We start from the raw sequence: 21,388 nt of genomic DNA on the forward strand, positions 1-21,388 counted from the left end.
GTAAATGTGAACATATCTCACCTATAAGACTAGGGGGCGTTGGACCACATAATACATAAAAGCAATTTGAACAAATATTTCCTTGGCTATAGGGATTGAAGTTCTCTTGGCCCCTTTTACCACTAAAGGATCCTTTAATCTGCAAGGAAAGTTCAAAATATAAAACTGATGTCTACATAACCAGTACTATTGCATAAAGGTAACATAAAATGTACATACAAGGCTCATTCAATATATAACTGGAAATATGTTGTAACAAATATTTATTACAAGCACCAAAATAAACTATAGTACTATGTTTCAACATAGTCACCCCCTAGTTCAATGCACCTACACCAGCGCTTGACAAGGGCACTAATTCCACAGGGGAAAAAAATCTTTTGGACACATGCGTAACCACTCATGCTCCACTGACTGGACTTCATCATCATTCTGGAGCCTCGATCTACATAGTCTACCTTTCAGTGGGCCGAAGGTGTGGAAATCAGAAGCTGTGAGATTGTGTGAATATGGAGGGTGGGGTAGTCAAACTTTAGGTCCTCGATGGTAGACAATGTGACACTGGCAGTTTGTGGTCTTACACTGTCATGAAAAGAAAGCACACCACGTCGTCTCTGCAGAATGGCTGGTTTCAGTTTTTCGCGCAAAAGGTTGGAGTAGGTGGTACTGTTTACATTATGACCTTTGGGTCATATGTGTATGTATGAATTAACGGCAGGGAAAGAGAGGCAAATCATCTCCCGCATCAAGTCCTCCACTTGAGCAATGTTGCTTTCCGTGACTGCAGTGACAGAGCAACCTGGATGCAGAGAATCTTCAACACTGGTTACGCCCTGTTTGAACTTCTCAGCCCACTCGTACACTTGTGATCGACTCCTACAGTTGTCACCCTACTGAAATGTCATGTGGCGATGAATTTCTATCGGTTTCACACCTTCACTCAACAAAAATCCCACGAAACTTCGCTGCTCCAGCTTGGAGCATTCCTGTAAGGGTCCTGCCAACTTGTGTAACTGTTTCCCAGCATCCTGTGCATGAAGCAGGCGTACCGAATAGCTTACAGATGCCTTCACAAAACAAGGAACACATAACAATCACGGTCGTATTTTAGATTTTTATACAATTTTTCCGGTTATTTATTGGATGCACCTTGTATACTGTTCACATACGGTTACTTAAAGTAGGTATACTTAGAATTGTTTTGGGGGAAGTGACTTTTTTAAACAAATTTAATATATATTACGATACCTTTAAAATGTTTGAAAAATTAGGTGACTTCTTTGCAAAAATATGTGTCTATTACAACAATAGTAATTTTGTGAATAATGATTTTACACAAAAACTGTTCCTTCTGTGGCATGATTTTTAAATTTTGTTAAGCCTTTGATAATTCCTCTCTATTTAAAAAAACATTACAAAATTCTAAATTCTGATATTCAAATTCCTTCTAGAGCATTCAAATTATTCTTTATGAGATTTGCTTTGGTTCTTGTCTGGATATCTGTTCTAGGTTTATAGTGACATGAAACCATAATTGATATATAGACAACAGCCAAAGAAACCACATGAAGATTCACTTGAATGATCTAGAAGGAATTCGAACAAGTGCAATTTCTCATAATTTAGAATATCATAGTGGTTTCATAAATGTAGGGCAGTTTTTGAGAATGAATTGGCTGGCACAGGGCAAAGGTTGAGCACTGTTTAAGTATTTCTTTTCTTAAATTTGATCTTTTAGCTCACAGAAGAAAGATTATTATTTCTAAATTCACTGCTCTGAAAGCAGGCAATTATGACGACTCAATTGAAAAAAAAAATCAATTTTCAACAGTTTTGTTGAGGATGACAAATACTTACATCTTCATTAGTGGTTTGGTTAGACGTTGTGAGGTAGGTGTGAAATCCTGCTAGACCCAAAATACTCCATACACTAAAGAAACATATTACCCCCACAATAACGCTTCCTGGGGACTCCTTAACAGCGTCCAGAAATAGACTGTCATCTCTCGTAACTGAAAAATAAAGACATATGATTTCCACATCTTTAATTGCGGAAATCTTTAATTGCTTTTCAAAACATTTATTAAGTTCAAATTGTTTATGTTACCTGTAGTGAATACATTTTTGAAATATAATTGCGACAAGTCAGTGGTGCATTTATAATTTCATTGCTGGGAGAGGGAGGTTAAGGGCTTTTGTTAGTGTAAATTGGGCGTATCCCAAGGCTGCTCCATCTATGGCAGTTGGATCTCAAGAAAATCACAATATTCAAAGGTAGTATACAAAATGAGAAATTTTAAGTTAACAGGTGAAAATAACCATAACTTTCATATACAATTATAGAACACTTCAGTGAGCTCAAGCTTGACAGCCCCAACTTAAATACCAAGTAAAGTGTATGTGTCACCAGTTATGCATGAAATTTATGCTTATTCAAATATTCTCACTTGGATTTCAGCTTCAATTTAGATTTAGTTAGCCCTCTACAAAACCACTACACATTTAATGAATAGAATGTGTTTGTACAACAAATCCTACAGATCAACCTAAAATTATGAAATGCCAATTTGCATCTTTTGTGCCACAATTTATTAAAAATATTGAAGTATCAATTTTATGCACATTTACTTTGATGCTGCTAATTAAAAACTCCAGCAACATTTCTTTTCACTTAAAAGAAATAATTTTATAGTTTAATAAATATTATTTCTTAGCTATTACTACTTCACACACTAATTCATATCATGATGAAAAATATAATTCAAATGATACTTACGTAAAATGAGATGTGTTATAGCACAGGCAAAAATAAACACACAAAGAAAGGCTAGTGAAACTATAAACATGTAGAAATATCGATAATTCCGTTTTCCAACACAATTGCCTACCCACGGGCAATGATGATCAAATCGTTCTGGAAGAGAATGAAAAACATTAAGTCTTTATATATCTCTACATTCCCATCTTATCTTATGTAATATAATATTTGAAACACTAATATTTATTAAACAAATAACACCTAAAAATTTATTCACACAATCTACATTGTAACTTTATTTTGCCAAAACGATGTCTTAAGTCCACTTTATGCACAGATAGGCTAATCGGGACTGGACCTACAGTTTAAAGTGGGATCATAACCACTGATCAATCTGCATCCACCAGGTATCAAACCTGGGCCCCTTGATTACAAGATGATGACATTACCACTATGCCATCGAGGATGCCCCTGATACAAGATGGATGGAAAATTATACAGACAAGAATTAGGCACCATAGTGTGGCTTCTTCTAATTACTTACACATACGTATCTGTTATTAGCATGACATTGTAGCCAGACCTATACTGAACAAAATGAGGTATCACTCATGACTTATCATTACTTTCAATAATAATCTGTGGTGTACCCGCTCTTTGTCTACCTACAGACTGCTGGCTTCACTCCCTCGTGGGAGATTATCCAACCAGTTATGACGTAAAGTGTGGTCAGCACAACGAAGCCCCAGTTGTTGAAGTAGATTTTCTATGATTGGGTTATGCTACTCATTCTTAGCTCCCCAATTTCCTCACGATAGTTGGTGGCCACCGGTCCCATACACAGGTCGAAATCTCAGGAAAAGGTGTCACACATTTCCCACCCACGAGGCTTGGACCTGCATGCATCTGGTAGTCGGAGCCTAAAAAACCTTGTGCCTTAGACTGTTGGGTCACGGTGTGGGACTACCATTACTTTCAGAAAAATTAAATTACTTAGAGTAGTAAGGAATTTCAAATTTCGTGCTGGCAACAGCCTTGGTATTTACACTAGTACTGTACAAAACAGCCTGGTGTAAAAGGGTTAATGGTTGTTTATGCTTAAGAGAGCATGGGACTAAAGGTCACAGTGTTGCTGGATGACACAGAAGATAAGCAACTGTACAAATAAGTTTTCTACTGTTTTATATTTTCCTTATAATCATCATCCACTAATATTATGCGTATAATCATTACAGGAAATATAAAGTTGACCAAGGAACTATTTTGAAGCATAAGTTTCAGTACACGGAGGCTTGAAAACCCATCAATTAACTGGCACATCAGCACAAGTAGATACGAGGGGTGTTCCATTATCCACGGTCTGCCATTTGGTTTGTCATAACGGTCGCTGATAGGTAGAACATAGGACTGCCGCCAGGCATCAGCAAGCAAAGGACAGAGGGAACCACAGCACATTTCACCAACAGCTGTCAGTACGTGCATGGACAGCATGGAGAGCAACCAGCAAGGACAGCTCTGGATGTTGTGGTTTGTGTGGAGGAAGGGTGTAACCACAGCAAAGATTCACAGGCAATTGGTAGTAGTATAAAGAGAGCATGCACTGTCACGAAAAACCGTGTACAATTGGGTGGATGGCTGGAAACCAGAGTTGGCATTTTGCCTGGATACAAAACAACCTGGGTAGGTTTTTTCAGTTTTTTTCAGATAAAACCAGAAAAAACACAGGATATAACAGTTTTTTTCTTCAGGTTATGTTTATAAATATATATATATTTATTTTTGTAAAATGAAATACATTTTTCCCTGGTAGTAATTTATTGGAACATTCAATTTGTATTGTTATAGCTCACTAAATCAAAAACTATTTATTTTCTTCTATTAACATAGCTAAGAATTGAAAATCAAGGTCTCACAGCTTTGAAATGATTAAACTAAAATATACATAACCTGTTGAGCAACAGAGCATTAAGGGCTCAGGCCTATCTACCGACTGCCGGCCACAGTATCACCTGATCCCACTCTGAGCCGGGAGATCATCTAACCAGTTACGTGTGGTCAGCACAACAAACCCCCAGTCATCGTTTTCATATCTGGGTTACGCTACTCATTCGTAGTTCCCTAATTTAATCATGATGGTGAGTGTTCACCAGTCTCATACACAGGCTGAAATCTCAGGAGAAAAGCTGTTATGTTCCCCCCAGAAGACTCGAACCTGCACTCATCCCGTAGCCAAAGCCCAAATCATGATGCCTTAGATCGCACAGCCATAGTGTGGGACAAATGATTAAATTAACTAAATTACTATGTTCTAAAATATTTGACCAACAGTTTGATTCTACTCTTCCTGGATGATGTAACAGTTAATAGATCTGTGATCAGTTCTCTTGTCAAATACTTTCTTGGCCATTCAGAAAAAAAATATAAACATGTTTCCATGAAATTCACGAGAAAATTATTTTTTTAATTCAAACTGTAAAAAATGATATGAGCAGTGGCACAAGAAGGTTGAAAAAAATAGTACACAAAATGTATAACCATTTGAAGTAAGGAAGTAAAATGTTCCAATAATCGCAAAAAATTTCTGGTTATGTAATGTAAAATATATTTGCTGTCTAATTTGCATTCTATTGGATTGCATAAAAATATTCAGTACGAAAGTTTGTAATAAATTAATTTTGAAAACACATACCTCATCTTTAGTGTGACATCTCAACTTATTTTATGTTTATTTGTGAACAAATTTTGCTGTGCATCAATCTTTTGTTCATATGAGTGCTGCCCGACTTGTGTCCAGCTTCATTTAGTTACCGGGGAACAAAATATTTCCCTTAACTGCACAAAATATTATATCTGTGCCTCAACTACAGTAAGCATCCTCACGATCTATCTCTTTTGATGCTGACGAAAGAGAGATAACACCTGCTGATCTTTGTAAATGTAGCTTCAATTTCAAATTAAGATTACAGACTTCTAAGAAAACCCACAAGAGTCCGCCATCAGTTTTTGTACTTGTGCAAAGTTGATGTTCTTTCTGGCTTCTTTGTTAAAGGCAAGATTCCTGATAAACTTGTAAATATATATCCAATAATTATTTTACTTCGCTTTCTAATGTGCATTTGGCAGGCATGTACACCACCATCAGTTCCAACCCCTATGTAAGGTGCTGCTCTTCAATATCACTCATTATAAATACGAAAACAAAAAACCCTTACACAATACACCAGCGAAAAAAATAAATCAACTGCATACGACCAATGCACGAAGTGTCAACTGAGAAGCTTAGAACAAGTGTGGCAACCCGGGAGAGCCAGCAGTGTGAAGGAGGAAAGGAGAAGCTCTGAATGCACATGAACTTGAGTGGTCTGTAATAATCATGCAGGACACACTAACAACTATTAGCAATCACATTAATGATCAAGACCTATCAGAATTGATACATGAAATATACATACTTATTAAACACTATTTTATTTAACATTACTATCATCTACAGTAGAAAAACAATATCTTACATAAACTAGCATGTGAGTTTTCAAGAAAATAAGGTTTACTCAAATAGTTTAATGTAATCATAAAAGCAATAAATCTGTAGCAACAATAATGCAATCAACTTGAAAAATTATTCTTTTACAATGTGTAACTACATTAACAGGTGGACTTACCTACGCAATTATCACATAAACTACAATGTGATGCCCGAGGTGGACGAAATATTTTACAAGTAAAGCAGTACTTCAATTTTACATGCTGGCCTTTTACACGAATATCTTTTGTTCGTGGTGGAGGTCGATATGTTGGTGAATTGGCACTATTGGGATTTTCTGCAACAAATTATTAAAACTGTATTAAAATCCACATTAATGAATGCAATTTTAAACCAGAAATAACAATAAATATTTTCTGTATTTATGTTTTGGCATGCTACTTTATCAACAACTTTATCAACATAATACGTTGTATTATGGAAAGGGTTATGCTACTTAAATTTAAACAGAATCCTGCCATACATATAATCAAAAACTCATTTAAACAGGCATATTCAAGATATAAGATGGAGGCATAAATGTACAAGCTCTTCTTTCTGTCTCATGTGTATCTTTAAATACGTCATATAATTTCAAATTTAGACAAATAATACACCTCAGTTTTAGCACAGTGGGTGGTTGGCCAGATCACAGAGCCGCTATACTTTGTTCCAGCTAACTGTGGAGAAGGCAAACGAAAACAAGTCTCTGCGCAAGTAGAGGTGCGAGACGGCTCCACCAATGAACTCATGAGAGGAACGGAATTGTGTGGAGTGAGGGAAAGCAACTCCAGTTACCAGCCTTCCCAGCAGCGTGTACTGCTTCTCTTTTGCCACTCAATTTCTTTCGCTTCTCTGATCCTATGCGCAGCATTGATCCACAGTTAGCTGGGACAAGGTATAGAATAAAATATTGTTACATTAATTTGTGTGATAAAATCAGTTGTCATATTTTTAAATATCAAGATTTTCTTAATAAAGGGATCTAGCATGATAAAATTAATCTTAATCATAAATAGCTACATGCACAACTTATAAAATCTTAAATTTAGTACACACAAACTTGTTATAATAAACGGATCTATGAAATACATGTACAATAAATTTAGAGCATGGAATTGTAAACATAAGTTGCTCTTAAACATTCTGTAAATCGAGTGATAGCTACTTTCTTCGGTTTCTTTGTACTAGAAAAATCTTTGACTACATTTGCTTTTTAAGTTACAAAATGATACAACCATATCAATGGCCTCACATAGGTTGGTAATGAACCAGACTGACACAATGTCAAACTCTGAGTTGGTATACACACAAAAAAGATTACTTCAATTGTGAAGGTTCGTGGGAAAATTTATTTTATTGCTGTTTGTACAATTCGGTTCAGATAAAGCAATACACTCAATATAAGCTAAAAGGTTAATATGTGTGTGTGCCAATCTGATTTTGTTAATGTTAATACACGAAAACACAAATTTCACTAGAGAACAAATTTAATGTATTTCCCCACAGAGCAATTCTGTGTTTGCTTCATCTTATTCTACTTAGAGCAACACAGTCTTTAGTCTCTCTCTCGCTCTCTCTCTCTCACACACACAAACATATATGCACAATTCTACATGAACATATTGATAAAAATTGCACCTCATGTGCTCCATTCGTACTACAGTGGTGCCTCACATAATGAATGCAATCCGTTCTAAGCTAAGCGTCAGGTCAACCTTGCAGCAGGTTTTAGCATATGTAGATCCAAACGTGCGCGCAAGAATATAGTTCCACTGAGACGGGTTCTATTCCGACACAACTGCATACTTGCAAGAAAACAGTTATTTAATTTGTAATATACAGACAAAATAATACATTGATTAGCAGGTATGGACTTAATTGGTTGCAATCACTGTGCAGACGAACTTAGAACCGCAGATTCGCCAACTCGAATCTGTATTGCGTTGAAGAGACATTGAAACTTTAGAGCGAGTCGAGCGAGACTGAATGCGTTGCAGAGCGCGTGAAATCGCTGATACCAGTGTTGCACATCCCACTATTTTAACCCTATGTTTATTGTAGAGCGGCGAGAATGGCTGAATCTCCTGTTCAGCGTGCGGTTTTACCCGAATGTTATTTTGGGCTTCATCCGAAAGGAAATGTTCTTCAAAGTCAAGCAAGTTGTTTTAAATGCATAATCCTCCTTGCGGCAACAAGATCAAAGTAAAACAGGGCGTGAGGTGATTTGCCGTCAATGTGCACACGAATTGTATCACGGGTGTTGAATGATTTGCGGTTTGAGTTTAGCAAGAGGAAACGATTGTTTGTTGTTTGACGACAAAAGAATCTCCGCGGTATTAAAATATATCGCAGTGAGAAGAAACATGTTTATTATTTGGACGAGACGTCCTTCAACTCGGTGAGTGGGGGAAGGGGGAATAAACCATGGAAGGATACCACCATGCAAAACCACCGCCAGGGCTGAAGAAACCGACGATGAGGGGAAGGGGGAGGCTTATTGTTTCACCCACTGGCGGCAATGAAAGCTTTGTTGAAGGCGCATATTTACTTTTCAGCGCAAAGAAAGGGAAGGGTGATTATCAGCAACAAATAGACAGACCAAGATTTGAATCCTGGTTTAGTGAAGTGATTCATAAATTGAAACCAGAGTAATAGCGACAGACAATGCACCTGATTGTATATATCACCAATAACAAATCATGCTTTTTTGGTGGTACAACTTGAAGTGCGTGTGTCTTACAGTAACGGATGTATTGCGAACGAAGCAACCAAGTTTTTCATAAATCTATTTCTTTCTAAACCAAAAACAATAATTTGTCATTAAATTCAAGAGGGGCCTATCGTTGTTTACTTTTATCTTTGTTTATTTTTATTTTTGCGTGCTCGAAATATACACACATGCTCTCATGTTTAGAAGTTGTTTCGCTCTTATATTAATGACACATTTATTAAATAATATATGCGCAGAAAGTACTTTTAAAATGTTATGTTTCAGGAGACAAAGAGAAGCAAAAATACAATCCACTTGACATGCATGCGGGTTTTGATGTGTTGTGCGGTTGGCAATACTGTAGATTTTCTCAGTGTCTCCGATGTAAGCAGCTCGGCGGTTGAGGAAAGACTGGCACGGAAGATTCTGAGCTCAGTTCTCGCGCGGATTGATACATAAAACCTGCTGCAAGGTTAACCTGACGCTTGGCTTAGGATGGTATTTGTTATGTTGGATGCTGTTTCTCATAAGTTACTATATAGGAATAATTTTAGTCCATTTCCAAGTCCAGTCCAAAATTGCAAATTAAAAAATTGCAGGGAATATAAAAAACACCACCAATGTTGGAAATGATGGAATTTATACGTTATAGAAAATACAGTACATACGTACAATACCGTTTTAAAAAAATACATAAACTACAGTACGTATATATGTATGTAAAGAGTCTCTCATTCATTGTTATTTCGGCTTTTGAACCTTTAGGAAGTTCTTTTTTAGGACAACTATAACAGGGTGTCTACCAAAAGAACAAATCCAAAATTCTTGACCTTTCTTTCCTTATTCTTGACCTTCCCGCCTTTTTTCTTAACATTTATTTAATCGACCCCTACTTAGGTACAGTTGCAAAACTAAGAAAAAATATATTTCATTCAATAAATAAACCATACTACAAGGTCAGATAAGATGAAAACTGAAGCTATACTTTAAGCTGATTTAGATTTGCTTTAATTATTTGCATGTAAAAATTAATGCTTCAGACTTTATCCTGCATGGGAAATTGCCACATTAGTCTATTTAATATTTTTAAAAAACTTCAATGTAATATTTAAGACACAAAATTAACAAATTTTAATCACAACTCAATACTATTTTAGATTTCCAAATATTCAATTTTATCAAATCCCAGTGCAGGTATAAAACAATGTATATTGAATATACTTTAAAGAAAATAGCAAAAATTCTTGACCACAAGCATAATTTCTGGACTTTTCTCGACCTACATGTTGATTTCTTGACTTTTTTTTGACTGGTATACATGTTGATTTCTTGACTTTTTCTTGACTGGCATTATTTTCTTCATGAACTGTAGCCAGGTTGCTATATTTTTTACATGAACTGCAGCCAGGTAGCCACTTGTTTATAAAGTACAGTATCGTGCACACCTGCTCATGTAAGATAATGAAGTGCATCTGCTGAGCGGCTAATCATGTCCACGATATCCACGCGTGGTTCATAATGCAGGACCAGTTTTCTATACGGAACATTCATTGTGTGAGGGGTTCGTTATGCAAGGTACCACTGTATTTTGTTATTGATCAATAATGAAGTTGGTATTTTCATGTATAGTACAAATATGAAAATAAATATTTCTATATTATCCTATATGTTGTGTTAATGCAGTAAAAACTAGGGCTGAGCGGATACCACTTTGAACCGATACTGATGCTCATACTCTCACCGATACCGATGCTGATACTTGTATAATTCCAAATTTAAAATAACACATATATATACATACACACACATTATTATTATTACATTTTATATGTATGCATTTCTGATGAGGGGCAATGAAAAAATTAACCCACCAAACGATGTTCTGTTGCAATGATAAGTGACAATCGATAAGATGTTTCAAATATTAGAGAAATATTAAGTGAAGCTAAGAGCAAAGCAATCGTGTGGTCTTCATCCTCCTCTCCCACAATGTTGAAAAATGAGATCAAGCTTCTTCAACCTCCTCTAAAACTAAGGGATCACTCTTCCCAAACTAACATTAAATCATTCGTGAACACAAGAATAATTGGCGATTTACCAGCCCCGGACACGTCTTCTAAAACTAGCAGTAAAGCTGTAATCCGAAACCAATCTCGTCTCCTTTTTGTCCATTAACAAAAAGAGTAATAATTAGTAAATGTAAGGGGAGAATGCAAACTTACCAGTCTCTTGCTTCTATATCAGGTGATTGACTTCAGTACAGTGATATTCCGAAGTGACTTTGCTTTCGATATACTTTCAGCAAATGATTTCTAAGACAAACTAAATGCATAGTTCTATCGCTTGGCATGGGAGGAAATCCAAACCCATCACTACACTTTCCAGAAACTAACTGCCATCATCTGATGTTCAAAGAAAATTATTCCCCTGCCACGTTCCTTGTGCCGAAACATGCCTGCTGACAAACGAAAGTCTAAAGTTGGAAAGGAAAAGGGGGATTAGCCCAGGTATTTGAATTTCCAGGAAAATGCTATGTACTATGTCTGAGACATATCCACCACTTTCATGGGCGATGACCTTTTTAACTGTGGGACGTCACTAAAAGAGGGATGTCCGCAAACACCAAAGACAGTGGAAGGATTACCAACTGATGCATCGTTGGCTTTCGGGACCTCATTGGGGTTATTATTATATGAGACCGCATCTGTATGAACAAAGTCTGGTAGACTTCGAAGAGAACTAAACAGAAGCAGCGAACTCCTATGGGAGTTATACTTTCATTAATAATATGGGAGAAAAAATAAGCGTGGAATACTCTTGGTAACGTTATGCTTGATTTCCAAGATACTTGACCGCGAGTCTTCCTGCATACAGATCTTTGTCACGCATTTGCTCTTCCCGGACACTTGAGTATAGGTTCATTTAACAAATGCACAACTATTTTTCATTTTTTTCTTTAAACCAAAGGTAATCTGAAAAAAGGTGGATGAAACTTTGAAATGAAAAAAGAGAATTGGTTTTGGCTGCAACTCAAAAACAATGGTATCGGCTAGTATCGGTGCAAAAATATCAACCGATACTTACTGATGGTGATTCCCCCGATATCGGTATCAGCCGATACCGGGTATCTGCTCAGCCCTAGAAAAAACTAAAACTACAACAAAAGAAATTAACAGGTAAAGAAAATAATAAAAAACATTATCTATACGCACATACACAGAAACACACACAATAAATACACTGTTAATGTTAAACTATACACAGCTGCACACAATTGACCATAATTCACTTTACCTTAAAAATATTCAAACATACACTATATAGCCAAAAGTCACCGGACACCCAAGTGAACGTGGCGGTAGTGTCATGGTCTGAGGTGTTATTTCCTGGTTTGGGCTCGTGCCATAAGTTTTGGTACAGCACCTTGAATAACTTTGTGTGCAAAACAGCACTGTTCTGGGCTGGCTGTCTGGTTCCACTCAAATATACCGCTAGAGGCGCTGGTGTTGGTACAGCTGCATGGCATTTGTCTGCTTATAATGGAAGTAAATTGAGTTTTCGCTGCAATGTCTGATTCTTTTAAAAAAAAAAAAGAAAAGTGTTCCCCTGTGCATAGCACCACGCCATGAAGGCATATAGGGGGTGTGGGGGTAACGCCCCACACTTTCTTGATCCGGTCGTGAGTGGGGGTGATGTGATCAGCATCACGCCCCTGACCGCCTTTCCCCCAGGGTTTCCCCCAGGTACCCATGTTATTCGACGCTGGGTAGGCGCCGGGGCCGCTTCCACCGTTAGAAAAGTTCCCAGATTTGAACCGGCCGGGGATCGAACCCGGGACCTTGAGCATGGTAGTCAGACGCGTTACCGACTGAGCCACCGCGGCCTGATTCTTTTACATGAAGCATTTCTATGAATGTGATAATTGCTATGATATTTGGTACAGTGGTCGCGAAGATATTAACGAACACTCTAGACAGTCGACCACGTCCTGTTATCGTTATACTTTCATTAATAATATGGGAGAAAAAATAAGCTTGGAATACTCTTGGTAACTAAATTTTTGTGTAATTTTTGTAATTTTAGATTCATTATCATCATCATCATGATTTATTTTAAAGATATACACACTGAAGCTTTTGTATTTTTGATATTTACTGTCTCTTTTCTTCCGCTTTAAAGTTTAAACTAATAGCAGCGATGATGATAATGATGATTGTATGAAACGACAAGGGAAAACCCATAAAACTTCCTTAGTGCCATTGACATGAGTGTAGGAAACTTTCAGACCAATGGGACAAGTGACATGGGATGTTCACACTGATGTGACTAGTGACACACACACTTCCAGACTGTATAATAGCATTCATTGTGCATGAGGGTCCAAATAACAAACGACACATTCATATGCTGTATTCGCGTGTTACTTGTTACTTCGGTCTGAAAACTCCTTAAAGGAAGGGTGCTTAGACCGAAGCAATGCACCACAGGGGGAGTTCCCAACTAAGTGACAAGCGACATGGTGCCTTCAGTCTAGTAGGAAGCGTTTGCTGCTAATTGTGCGAACAGCAGATCTAGGCGACATGATAAACTGCATGTTACAACAACAGATCTAGGCGACACTTGTGTGTCGCTCATACTGGGCCCTTTTCCTCAATAGCTTGCAACATGTTGGCGTGGTTTGTTGTTCGCGCATGCACGATGCAAGAGTGTCTTGCTTAAGGGAGATTGCGCACCAAAGCGACAAGTCACACGCGACACTTATCGCTTGAGGATTCCACCAACCGAATGCTGGCCTATGCTGCCCATCATGCCGCTACGATGTGAAATGTTGCTCTTGATTGGCTCTTTTCCAAGTGACATGTGTTGCGTGACACTTCAGTATGAAAGTTGACTTGGACAGAAGGACCCGTGTTGCTTTGGTGTGAAATCCCGTATCGTTTGTTGTGTATCGATTTGATCTAAAATCCCCTTGTGGAAATAGTGCAGTCAGAGCTTGTGTTGCTATGGTTCGAAAGGCTGCATTGATTACCAACTGCTCGCTTCCAAGCGACACTTGTGGTTTGTCGCGTCGGTATGAAATATCTCTCAGGATACTATTTATATTCTAACAACAAAAAAAATAAACTCTAGTACACAATCCAACACCTGACGTTCGGAATCACATTGCGATGTTTCTTCTTGTGTTACGCATGCAATTTATTTATTTATTAATTTTATTTTACTTTTCTTTCCAAATTAATACCATTTCGTGACTGCAAATCAATTCACAAATATAACTGTTTCCATCAATTCACGTAACGCCTTTCAAGACAAACAAATCTACACAATATATTCCAAAAACTAACGAAGCCGCATTATTTTCATAAGAAAATTAGCAGCTGTGCCGATCGCACTGCCATCTATGTTGTCATCCATCTCGGGAACCGGTTTCTTGGGTCGTTTTCCACACTACGTTATTCAAGGTGCTGTAGTTTTGGTCAATACCAACATGAACAGTGGTGTATATGAGGTAATTTGAGACAACACCCTGCTCCTCACACTGTGGCAACAGTTTGCAATGGGCCCTTAACTCTATCAGCACAATAATGCCCCTGTCCATAAAGCAGGGTCCTTTGCATCTGCATCGTGGTTTGAAGACAACCAGGTTGATGTGCTTAGCTGGTCCACTCAAAGCCCCAATTGGAACCTCATAGAACATCTTTGGGATAAACTTGAGCATTTGGTTTTGTGCCAGACCCACTTGGCCGAAAACTATCCAGGAACTATTCATGAGGCTACAGGGCAGGGTGAATGGAAAAAAAATCCACCAGCAATAAGCAATATACCAGAACTTAGTGGGAAGCCTGCCCTGAAGAGTAAATGCTGTAATAATAGTGAAGGGAGGTCCGACATTTTATTAGTTACCTGGCTGGTGTCTTTGGAATGAACAGCACTGGGAGTTCAATGACTTTTGGCTATATAATGTATGATGAAATTGACAAAAATATGGCCAACAAAGGAAAATAAATATGAAAGAAAATAATCATGTATGCCACAATCTTATTAAAAGGAGGTTAAGGAATCAAACAAAAATTATATTGGAAGGTAATGTGGTATATCTCTCATAGGCAGACGAATGTCAGATAAAGGTTTCAAAATTCCTTAAAAAAAAAAGAAGCATAACAAAAAGTATGGTCGTGAATTAAAACATGCATCTATATTATATAGTCAAGTTTGGAGTTTACATATATTTATTTATTTGTGGATTTTTTAATTTTATGGATGTTTACTCAGTAAAGTGAATTATGGTGCACCATGCACTATGAAAATACACAGCAAAATGCAATGAAAACATAATCATGACTTTAAGTTATAGTTTTAAAGGCATTTTTTGGAACATAAAGAGGGCATGCAAAATATGTACAAGAGGCACAGAAGCTTAGGCAAATATGCACACAGCCCTGTGCACATTAAATAAGCCACATGACACACACATTTCTTTTTCTCCTGCAGCATACAATGAGAACAATAAGCCTTATTACCTTCTTCAAATACACACATTTCATTTCTGATGATCCTAGTCAATGTAAGATTGTTTATGTTTTTAATAAATCTTCCACGAGAAAAGAACTACTAAAAATCATGATACTACTCTAAAGAATAATGAAATATAATTGCATACTGAATTTAATTAAATAATAAGTATAAGTGTGTATACAGGGTGATTGGTAATTCGACCTATTCCTGGAAAGGGGTAATAGAGTACAACACACATGTCTTTGCCGTTGCGTAGATACCAATTTTCGTTTCGTCTCCCTCTCTCTTAGCATCACGTGTTCTACCCTGGTCGCCAACCTTCACTATTGTTGCCATATTGTCATTCCATTCCTGGACACACTCCCGCAAACATCATTGTAAACAATTGAATAGCGCTCCAGCTCGCAGTTCACACCTTTCGGCAGGGACGGTAATGTGGCAATATAGCACGGCGTAGTGGTTGCTTCTTTTACGCAGTGCATGTTCATTGGCTAGGTAGTAACTAGTGTTGCCAACTGTAATAATGAAGCACTATTTCTGTCACGGAAGGGGAAAGGCAGCACCATATTTTTAATTTATACTAAGTATTTGACCGGTTTGACGTTGTGTGCAGGTGCTTCTGAACTGTAGACAATTTACCGAACCCATAGCTGTGTTCAATGTTATCTACTGATTATAATCAGGGCTAGGATTTATAGGTAAATACATACTTTTAGTTTGACGAAATATCGCTGAAATTTTGTGATATCTTTGCGAATAGTAATGTTTGTAGTGATTTAAGGTACATTTTATTGTCAATATTTTTCCATATTTCTAACTTTAATAAATACTTACTTTTACATATTTAAGGAAAATATACTTAATTTTACATATTTCAACAGGTTTAATTCACAAATTGTTCATATTTCATAATTGTGGAATTGTTCAAAATAAATAAATTATGTGGCTCCAACAGCATTTCAACTCTTGGCTCCGGCACGCGTTCTTGTAGAAATTGCATAGAGGAGGCTGTCATTTTTGCTGCTTAATGCGATGCATATTGTTTTCTGTGTTAAAATTGACATGCTTTGATGGGTGACCAAGTTCATAGCAGGGCCGGCGGAAGGGGAGGGCAAACCGTGCCACCGCCCAGAGCGGCAAAATTTGAAGAGAAGAAAAAAATAAGCCTATTGAAAACTGTGGTCGAGCGAGATATTCTTTTGCACTTAATAGTATTGAAATAGCATAAGAAGTCTCATTATTTATTTTATATGTTGATGTTTTACTTAGGAATATATTGATTTTCAATTTCCCGTTGCTCCGTAACGGGGGAGGGGGTTCGAAATGGAGCGGCATATGACTAGCGCCGGCCCTGGTTCATAGCAAAAGAAAAATCCACACAGCTTATCGTCTAGTGGCAGTATATGTACTTGTTATTGTTGTGGAAGCCGGCATTGTTTGTAAATGTACAACAAAGGCAACCAAAGGTCGCCGATCACAGAGAGGAAATAATAATACTGCTTGAGGAGGAGTGTTGTGGTCGAATTGTCGCGGTTTAACATGTTGGCATGTTGTTATCTGCCGTTGCAGTTCCATACCAGTGTATACGGGTTTTGGGAGTGAACAGTTAGAACGCCACCAGTGCAATAATGCAATGGGAAATAATATTTTTTTTTATTTGTTTGAAGTCACTCAAATAAGGAATCGTATGAAGAAGTCTTCTATGCAGCATTTTTGGTAATTTTACGTATGTGTTAGTTCATATTTTGCAAATTTTTAGTCCATATGTATGTAGTTACATACAAAGCCACTTATTAGTACATATTAATCCTATTCCTGGTATAATGCTTGACGTTTAAAACTCAACGTTAGATAGACCTGAATTCTCTAATTTTCTTGTTGTACGTAATAGCTGTGCATCAGCGCACTGCAGCGATTTTTCTATCTGCTCCATTAACAACACTGCTTCTTGAGTTGTGTCGCGCATCGCACAGCAGAAATATCTGTGCTGGACTCTACTAGAGCACATTTGCAACAAATTTGACCCTATGCACCGGGGGTCAGAAATCAATGGGTTGAGTTATTGCAGTTTGTAGATTTTCGTAACATATTACGACTTGCGACCAAAAACTACTAATTGTGAAAAAACTACTACACCCTGGGCACTTAATCGACATGTTGCTAACAGCTGACGAATGAGTGACTACTGGGAAAAAAAAGTCATGCCCAAAATTCCCATACCCACAGAAAGAAACAGTCATTGGAGCACACGTCATGAAGAAATTTGGAAATTATCATTTAAATCGAAGAGGATTACTCAAAAAAATGGTAACACACTTAGCGTAAAAATTACGGAGAAAACTTCCTCGTTTCATAAGCTCTCCAAAACGATAGAAATGTTGTCAACTGCAGTGGTGTCTCGTGGCCTCAAATTTGGCCAGGGCTTATTTTTTAAAGAATTTAAAATATAATGACAATTCACATGAATTACAAAAAATAGGTATTTTTTCTTCTAGACTACAAAACTGGATTTACTTTTTTGAAAGAATTTAAATGTAATGACAAATTACATGAATTACAAAAAAACTGGTATTTATCTTCTAAACTACAAAACTGGACTTATTTCTTTAAAGAATTTAAAATATAATGACAATTCACATGATTACAAAAGAAACAGGTATTGTTGTGAAACATACCTTTCTACGAACGTTGACTCCTGTTCTTCTGCTCAGCAAATTTTATTACTTTTTCGTTGAAGCCTTCTATGTTTGAAATGTATTCTATCTCTATTGTAAGCAAGTGCCAAGGCATTTGGTCTGTCTTGTCCCATTGCATTTCTTAAGCAGGTTTTAATACACTTCAATATGCTGAAACATCGTTCAGATTCAGCTGTTGCCACTGGAGTTATTAAAACTATGTTTGTCATTTTTACTGTTTTTGAAAAGGTACCCTCTAAATAATTTTAAATAAAAAATGAATGCAATCTACTGATAGAGTTTATGTTTTTCAACTCTTCACTACAATAAAGAACATGAAGTTACCTCTTCTATGAAGGGATAATAAATCTGGGAAGATGCCTCTGTTTAAAGATTGTTCTCTTTCATTATGTCCTCGTAGAGCAAGTTCATGTCGACCACAGAATTTTAAGCAATCGATAATTCTATTTAATATATGCCTATTTTTCCAGACAAATTCATTGTGTCTTGTAATTGACAGCCTATGACCTTCATCAATTTGTGTTCGAACATCAACCCTGTCAAACTCACTCAAACATAGCGAATGAAAGCCACCAAAACACTACAGAACAACACGCGAGATCGAACGCGACGCAACGGAAGTAGCCTCGAATCAGCACTCAAATCCATTGAACTCTCCCCTCCTCTCTCTGCTAGCATGTGACCTTCACTGTAGCGTAGGTGGGTGTAGGCCACGCCTTCCTTTGCGACGTGCCCCGGAAAGCGATAATTGACATCAATGCCGCTAGGAGCGCTGTCCTATCCATTGCAACAGACGATGAATTTACGAGGGTAAAAATCGCCTTTTAAAAGACTGTGTGATAGTTATGCGTTATGGTGATTGATAATTACGTCAATACGTCCGTTTTTCTTTAGGGGCTAAGCCCCGGAAGCCCCAAGGGACGAGATGCCACTGGTCAACTGACACACGGGTTGGGGGAGAAATCTGAATAAAAAGCGGAGAAAGCGCGTTGTAGATCCCCGTCATCTGACAAGAATTCTGGGGACGGACGAATCCAAATTCGACCGCGATGGTATTACGAATTTTCATAATGCGCATTTTTGGTCCCTTAAAGGTCATAACCCAAGAAAATCTAAATAAAAGGCTCACCAGAGAAAATTCTCGCTAAATGTGAATCATCCACAATCATGTGATCGGACCATTCTATCTGCTACAAAACCTAAATGGCATTACCTACGAAAACTAAGGGAAGAATTAACGCTGCTGGAGCATGTGCTGCTCTCCACAAAAAGGGGTATGATTTACCAACATGATGGCTGCCCAGCCCATTATTTCCGGGGTGTGCGACAGTGGCTGGATGACAATTATTCCATGTGATGGATTGGTCGAGGCGGCCCGACCCCCTGGCCTGCGAGGAGTCCGGATTTGATGCCATGAGACTTTTACATTTGGGGTCACATGAAAGAGTTAGTCTACAGTACACCAGTGGATTCCCAAGAAGAGTTGAGAGAGAGAATCGTGACAGCCGCCCAATACATAAGAGACTGAGTGTCAACGCGAGTGACTGTGTCTGAAATACGCCGCAGGCTGCATGCTTGCATACGTAACCGGGGAGGCAATTGGAACAGGATTTGTAGTTTTCGTAACAGTTAATTCTGACAACCTGGAATCATGAGAATGGTAAATAACATTATTATTTCACTCATTTTCGTTCCTTTATTTCTCACAACAGACAACTTCTTTTCATTTTACAATGAAGTCTACAATGCACCTTCTCCGCTTTTTATTCAGATTTCTCCCCAACCCGTGTGCCAGTTGACAACATTTCTATCGTTTTGGAGAGCTTATGAAACGAGGAAGTTTTCTCCGTAATTTTTACGCTAAGTGTGTTACCATTTTTTTGAGTAATCCTCTTCGATTTAAACGATAATTTCCAAATTTTTTTATGACGTGTGCTCCAATCACTGTTTCCTTCTGTGGGTATGGGAATTTTGGGCATGACTTTTTTTTTCCAGTAGTCACTCATTTGTCAGCTGTTAGCAACATGTCAATTAAGTGCCCAGGGTGTAGTACTTTTTTCACAATTAGTAGTTTTTGGTCGCAAGTCGTAATATGTTACGAAAATCTACAAACTGCAATAACTCGAAACCCATTGATTTCCGACCCCTAAGCATAGGGTCAAATTTGTTGCAAATGTGCTCTAGTATTACCCCTTTCCAGGAATAGGTCAAATTACCAATCACCCTGTATAATCATATACTATACCTAGGTAGTCATGCACAGACTAATTTGCTGAGGTGATTATGATCAAGAAATTGTTACTATGGATCGGTATCCTAAAGAACACCACGGGAACTCCTGTGGTGCAGGAAGTGGGGGAGGGCAGCATTTTGTGAGACTAAGTTGCTCTTGCCTGCATGTTGTTAAGGGGAAGACTGACAATTTCGCACCAGTTGTGCATTTATTTCAATATTGTCCGAATGTTGCAAGTGAAAGCGTTTTTTAAAGCTAAATATGATGTTTGAAAAACATGATGAATCAGAATTTTCAGAAACCCATGTATTCCTTATGGGGAATCAACTTCAAGTTATGGCTAATCAAATGGAAGTGCAGACTTTTCTGCCTGTCAATTACTACTTCAGTCTGTCCTTTTTCAGTTGACAAGAGAACAAATAAAATAATGCATTTCTCCTTGCCTTCTACGCCCATCCTGGCAGTTTTGTCAAACCTGATGCGCAAAAAAGAGCTGAATTTCACCGTAAACGGTGAAAACTTTCAAGGAGCTAGATTTACGAAACTGGATAAATGGCCTCCTAGGGTAATTTTAGGTGTCAAATGAGTGGTGGTGTGGGTGGGGAGGGGAGGCACTGTTAATACCATTAGCTTTAAGTGATTATAATTAATTCTTAGTTTTCACTGTCTAGATCCGGTGGCATCATCCATGTCAATAATCCACCGATGGTCGTATGAAATCGAAAATAAAGTATTCCCAGATAACAATCTTATGCCCTCTTCACGTCAGCCAAGGCTCTATAAAGGAAAGTAGCTGGGAAGGTAAGAGGGAGTGGGGCGATGCAGCAAATATAACAATATCACATGCAAATGTATACTTATGGCAAAAGTTGTCTATGTAAGCTGGAGCCAGTGATGGCACAATAGTGGGGCAGGATGACGTGCACCCCAGTTCACAGCCAATCGAGTG

The 21,388-nt window shown here is 37.8% G+C and overlaps 1 protein-coding gene across 2 annotated transcripts in view; it reads right to left on the bottom strand.

Annotated features, from left to right (window-relative positions):
- The window catches only part of app (Palmitoyltransferase app), a 368,197-nt gene that overhangs the window by 46,529 nt on the left and 300,280 nt on the right, over nucleotides 1-21,388 (bottom strand). For both annotated transcript variants that reach the window (XM_083112168.1, XM_083112160.1), the window contains exons 3-6: nucleotides 6,421-6,579; nucleotides 2,777-2,914; nucleotides 1,858-2,012; nucleotides 22-139 (exon numbers count right to left, since the gene is read on the bottom strand). In XM_083112168.1, the coding sequence (XP_082968294.1) occupies nucleotides 22-139; nucleotides 1,858-2,012; nucleotides 2,777-2,914; nucleotides 6,421-6,579 (570 nt within the window). The remainder of the gene's footprint in view (nucleotides 1-21; nucleotides 140-1,857; nucleotides 2,013-2,776; nucleotides 2,915-6,420; nucleotides 6,580-21,388) is intronic.

Source organism: Lepisma saccharinum, chromosome 1, assembly GCF_977018435.1.
Source record: "Lepisma saccharinum chromosome 1, izLepSacc3.1, whole genome shotgun sequence".
In the NCBI taxonomy this organism is placed as follows: domain Eukaryota; kingdom Metazoa; phylum Arthropoda; class Insecta; order Zygentoma; family Lepismatidae; genus Lepisma; species Lepisma saccharinum.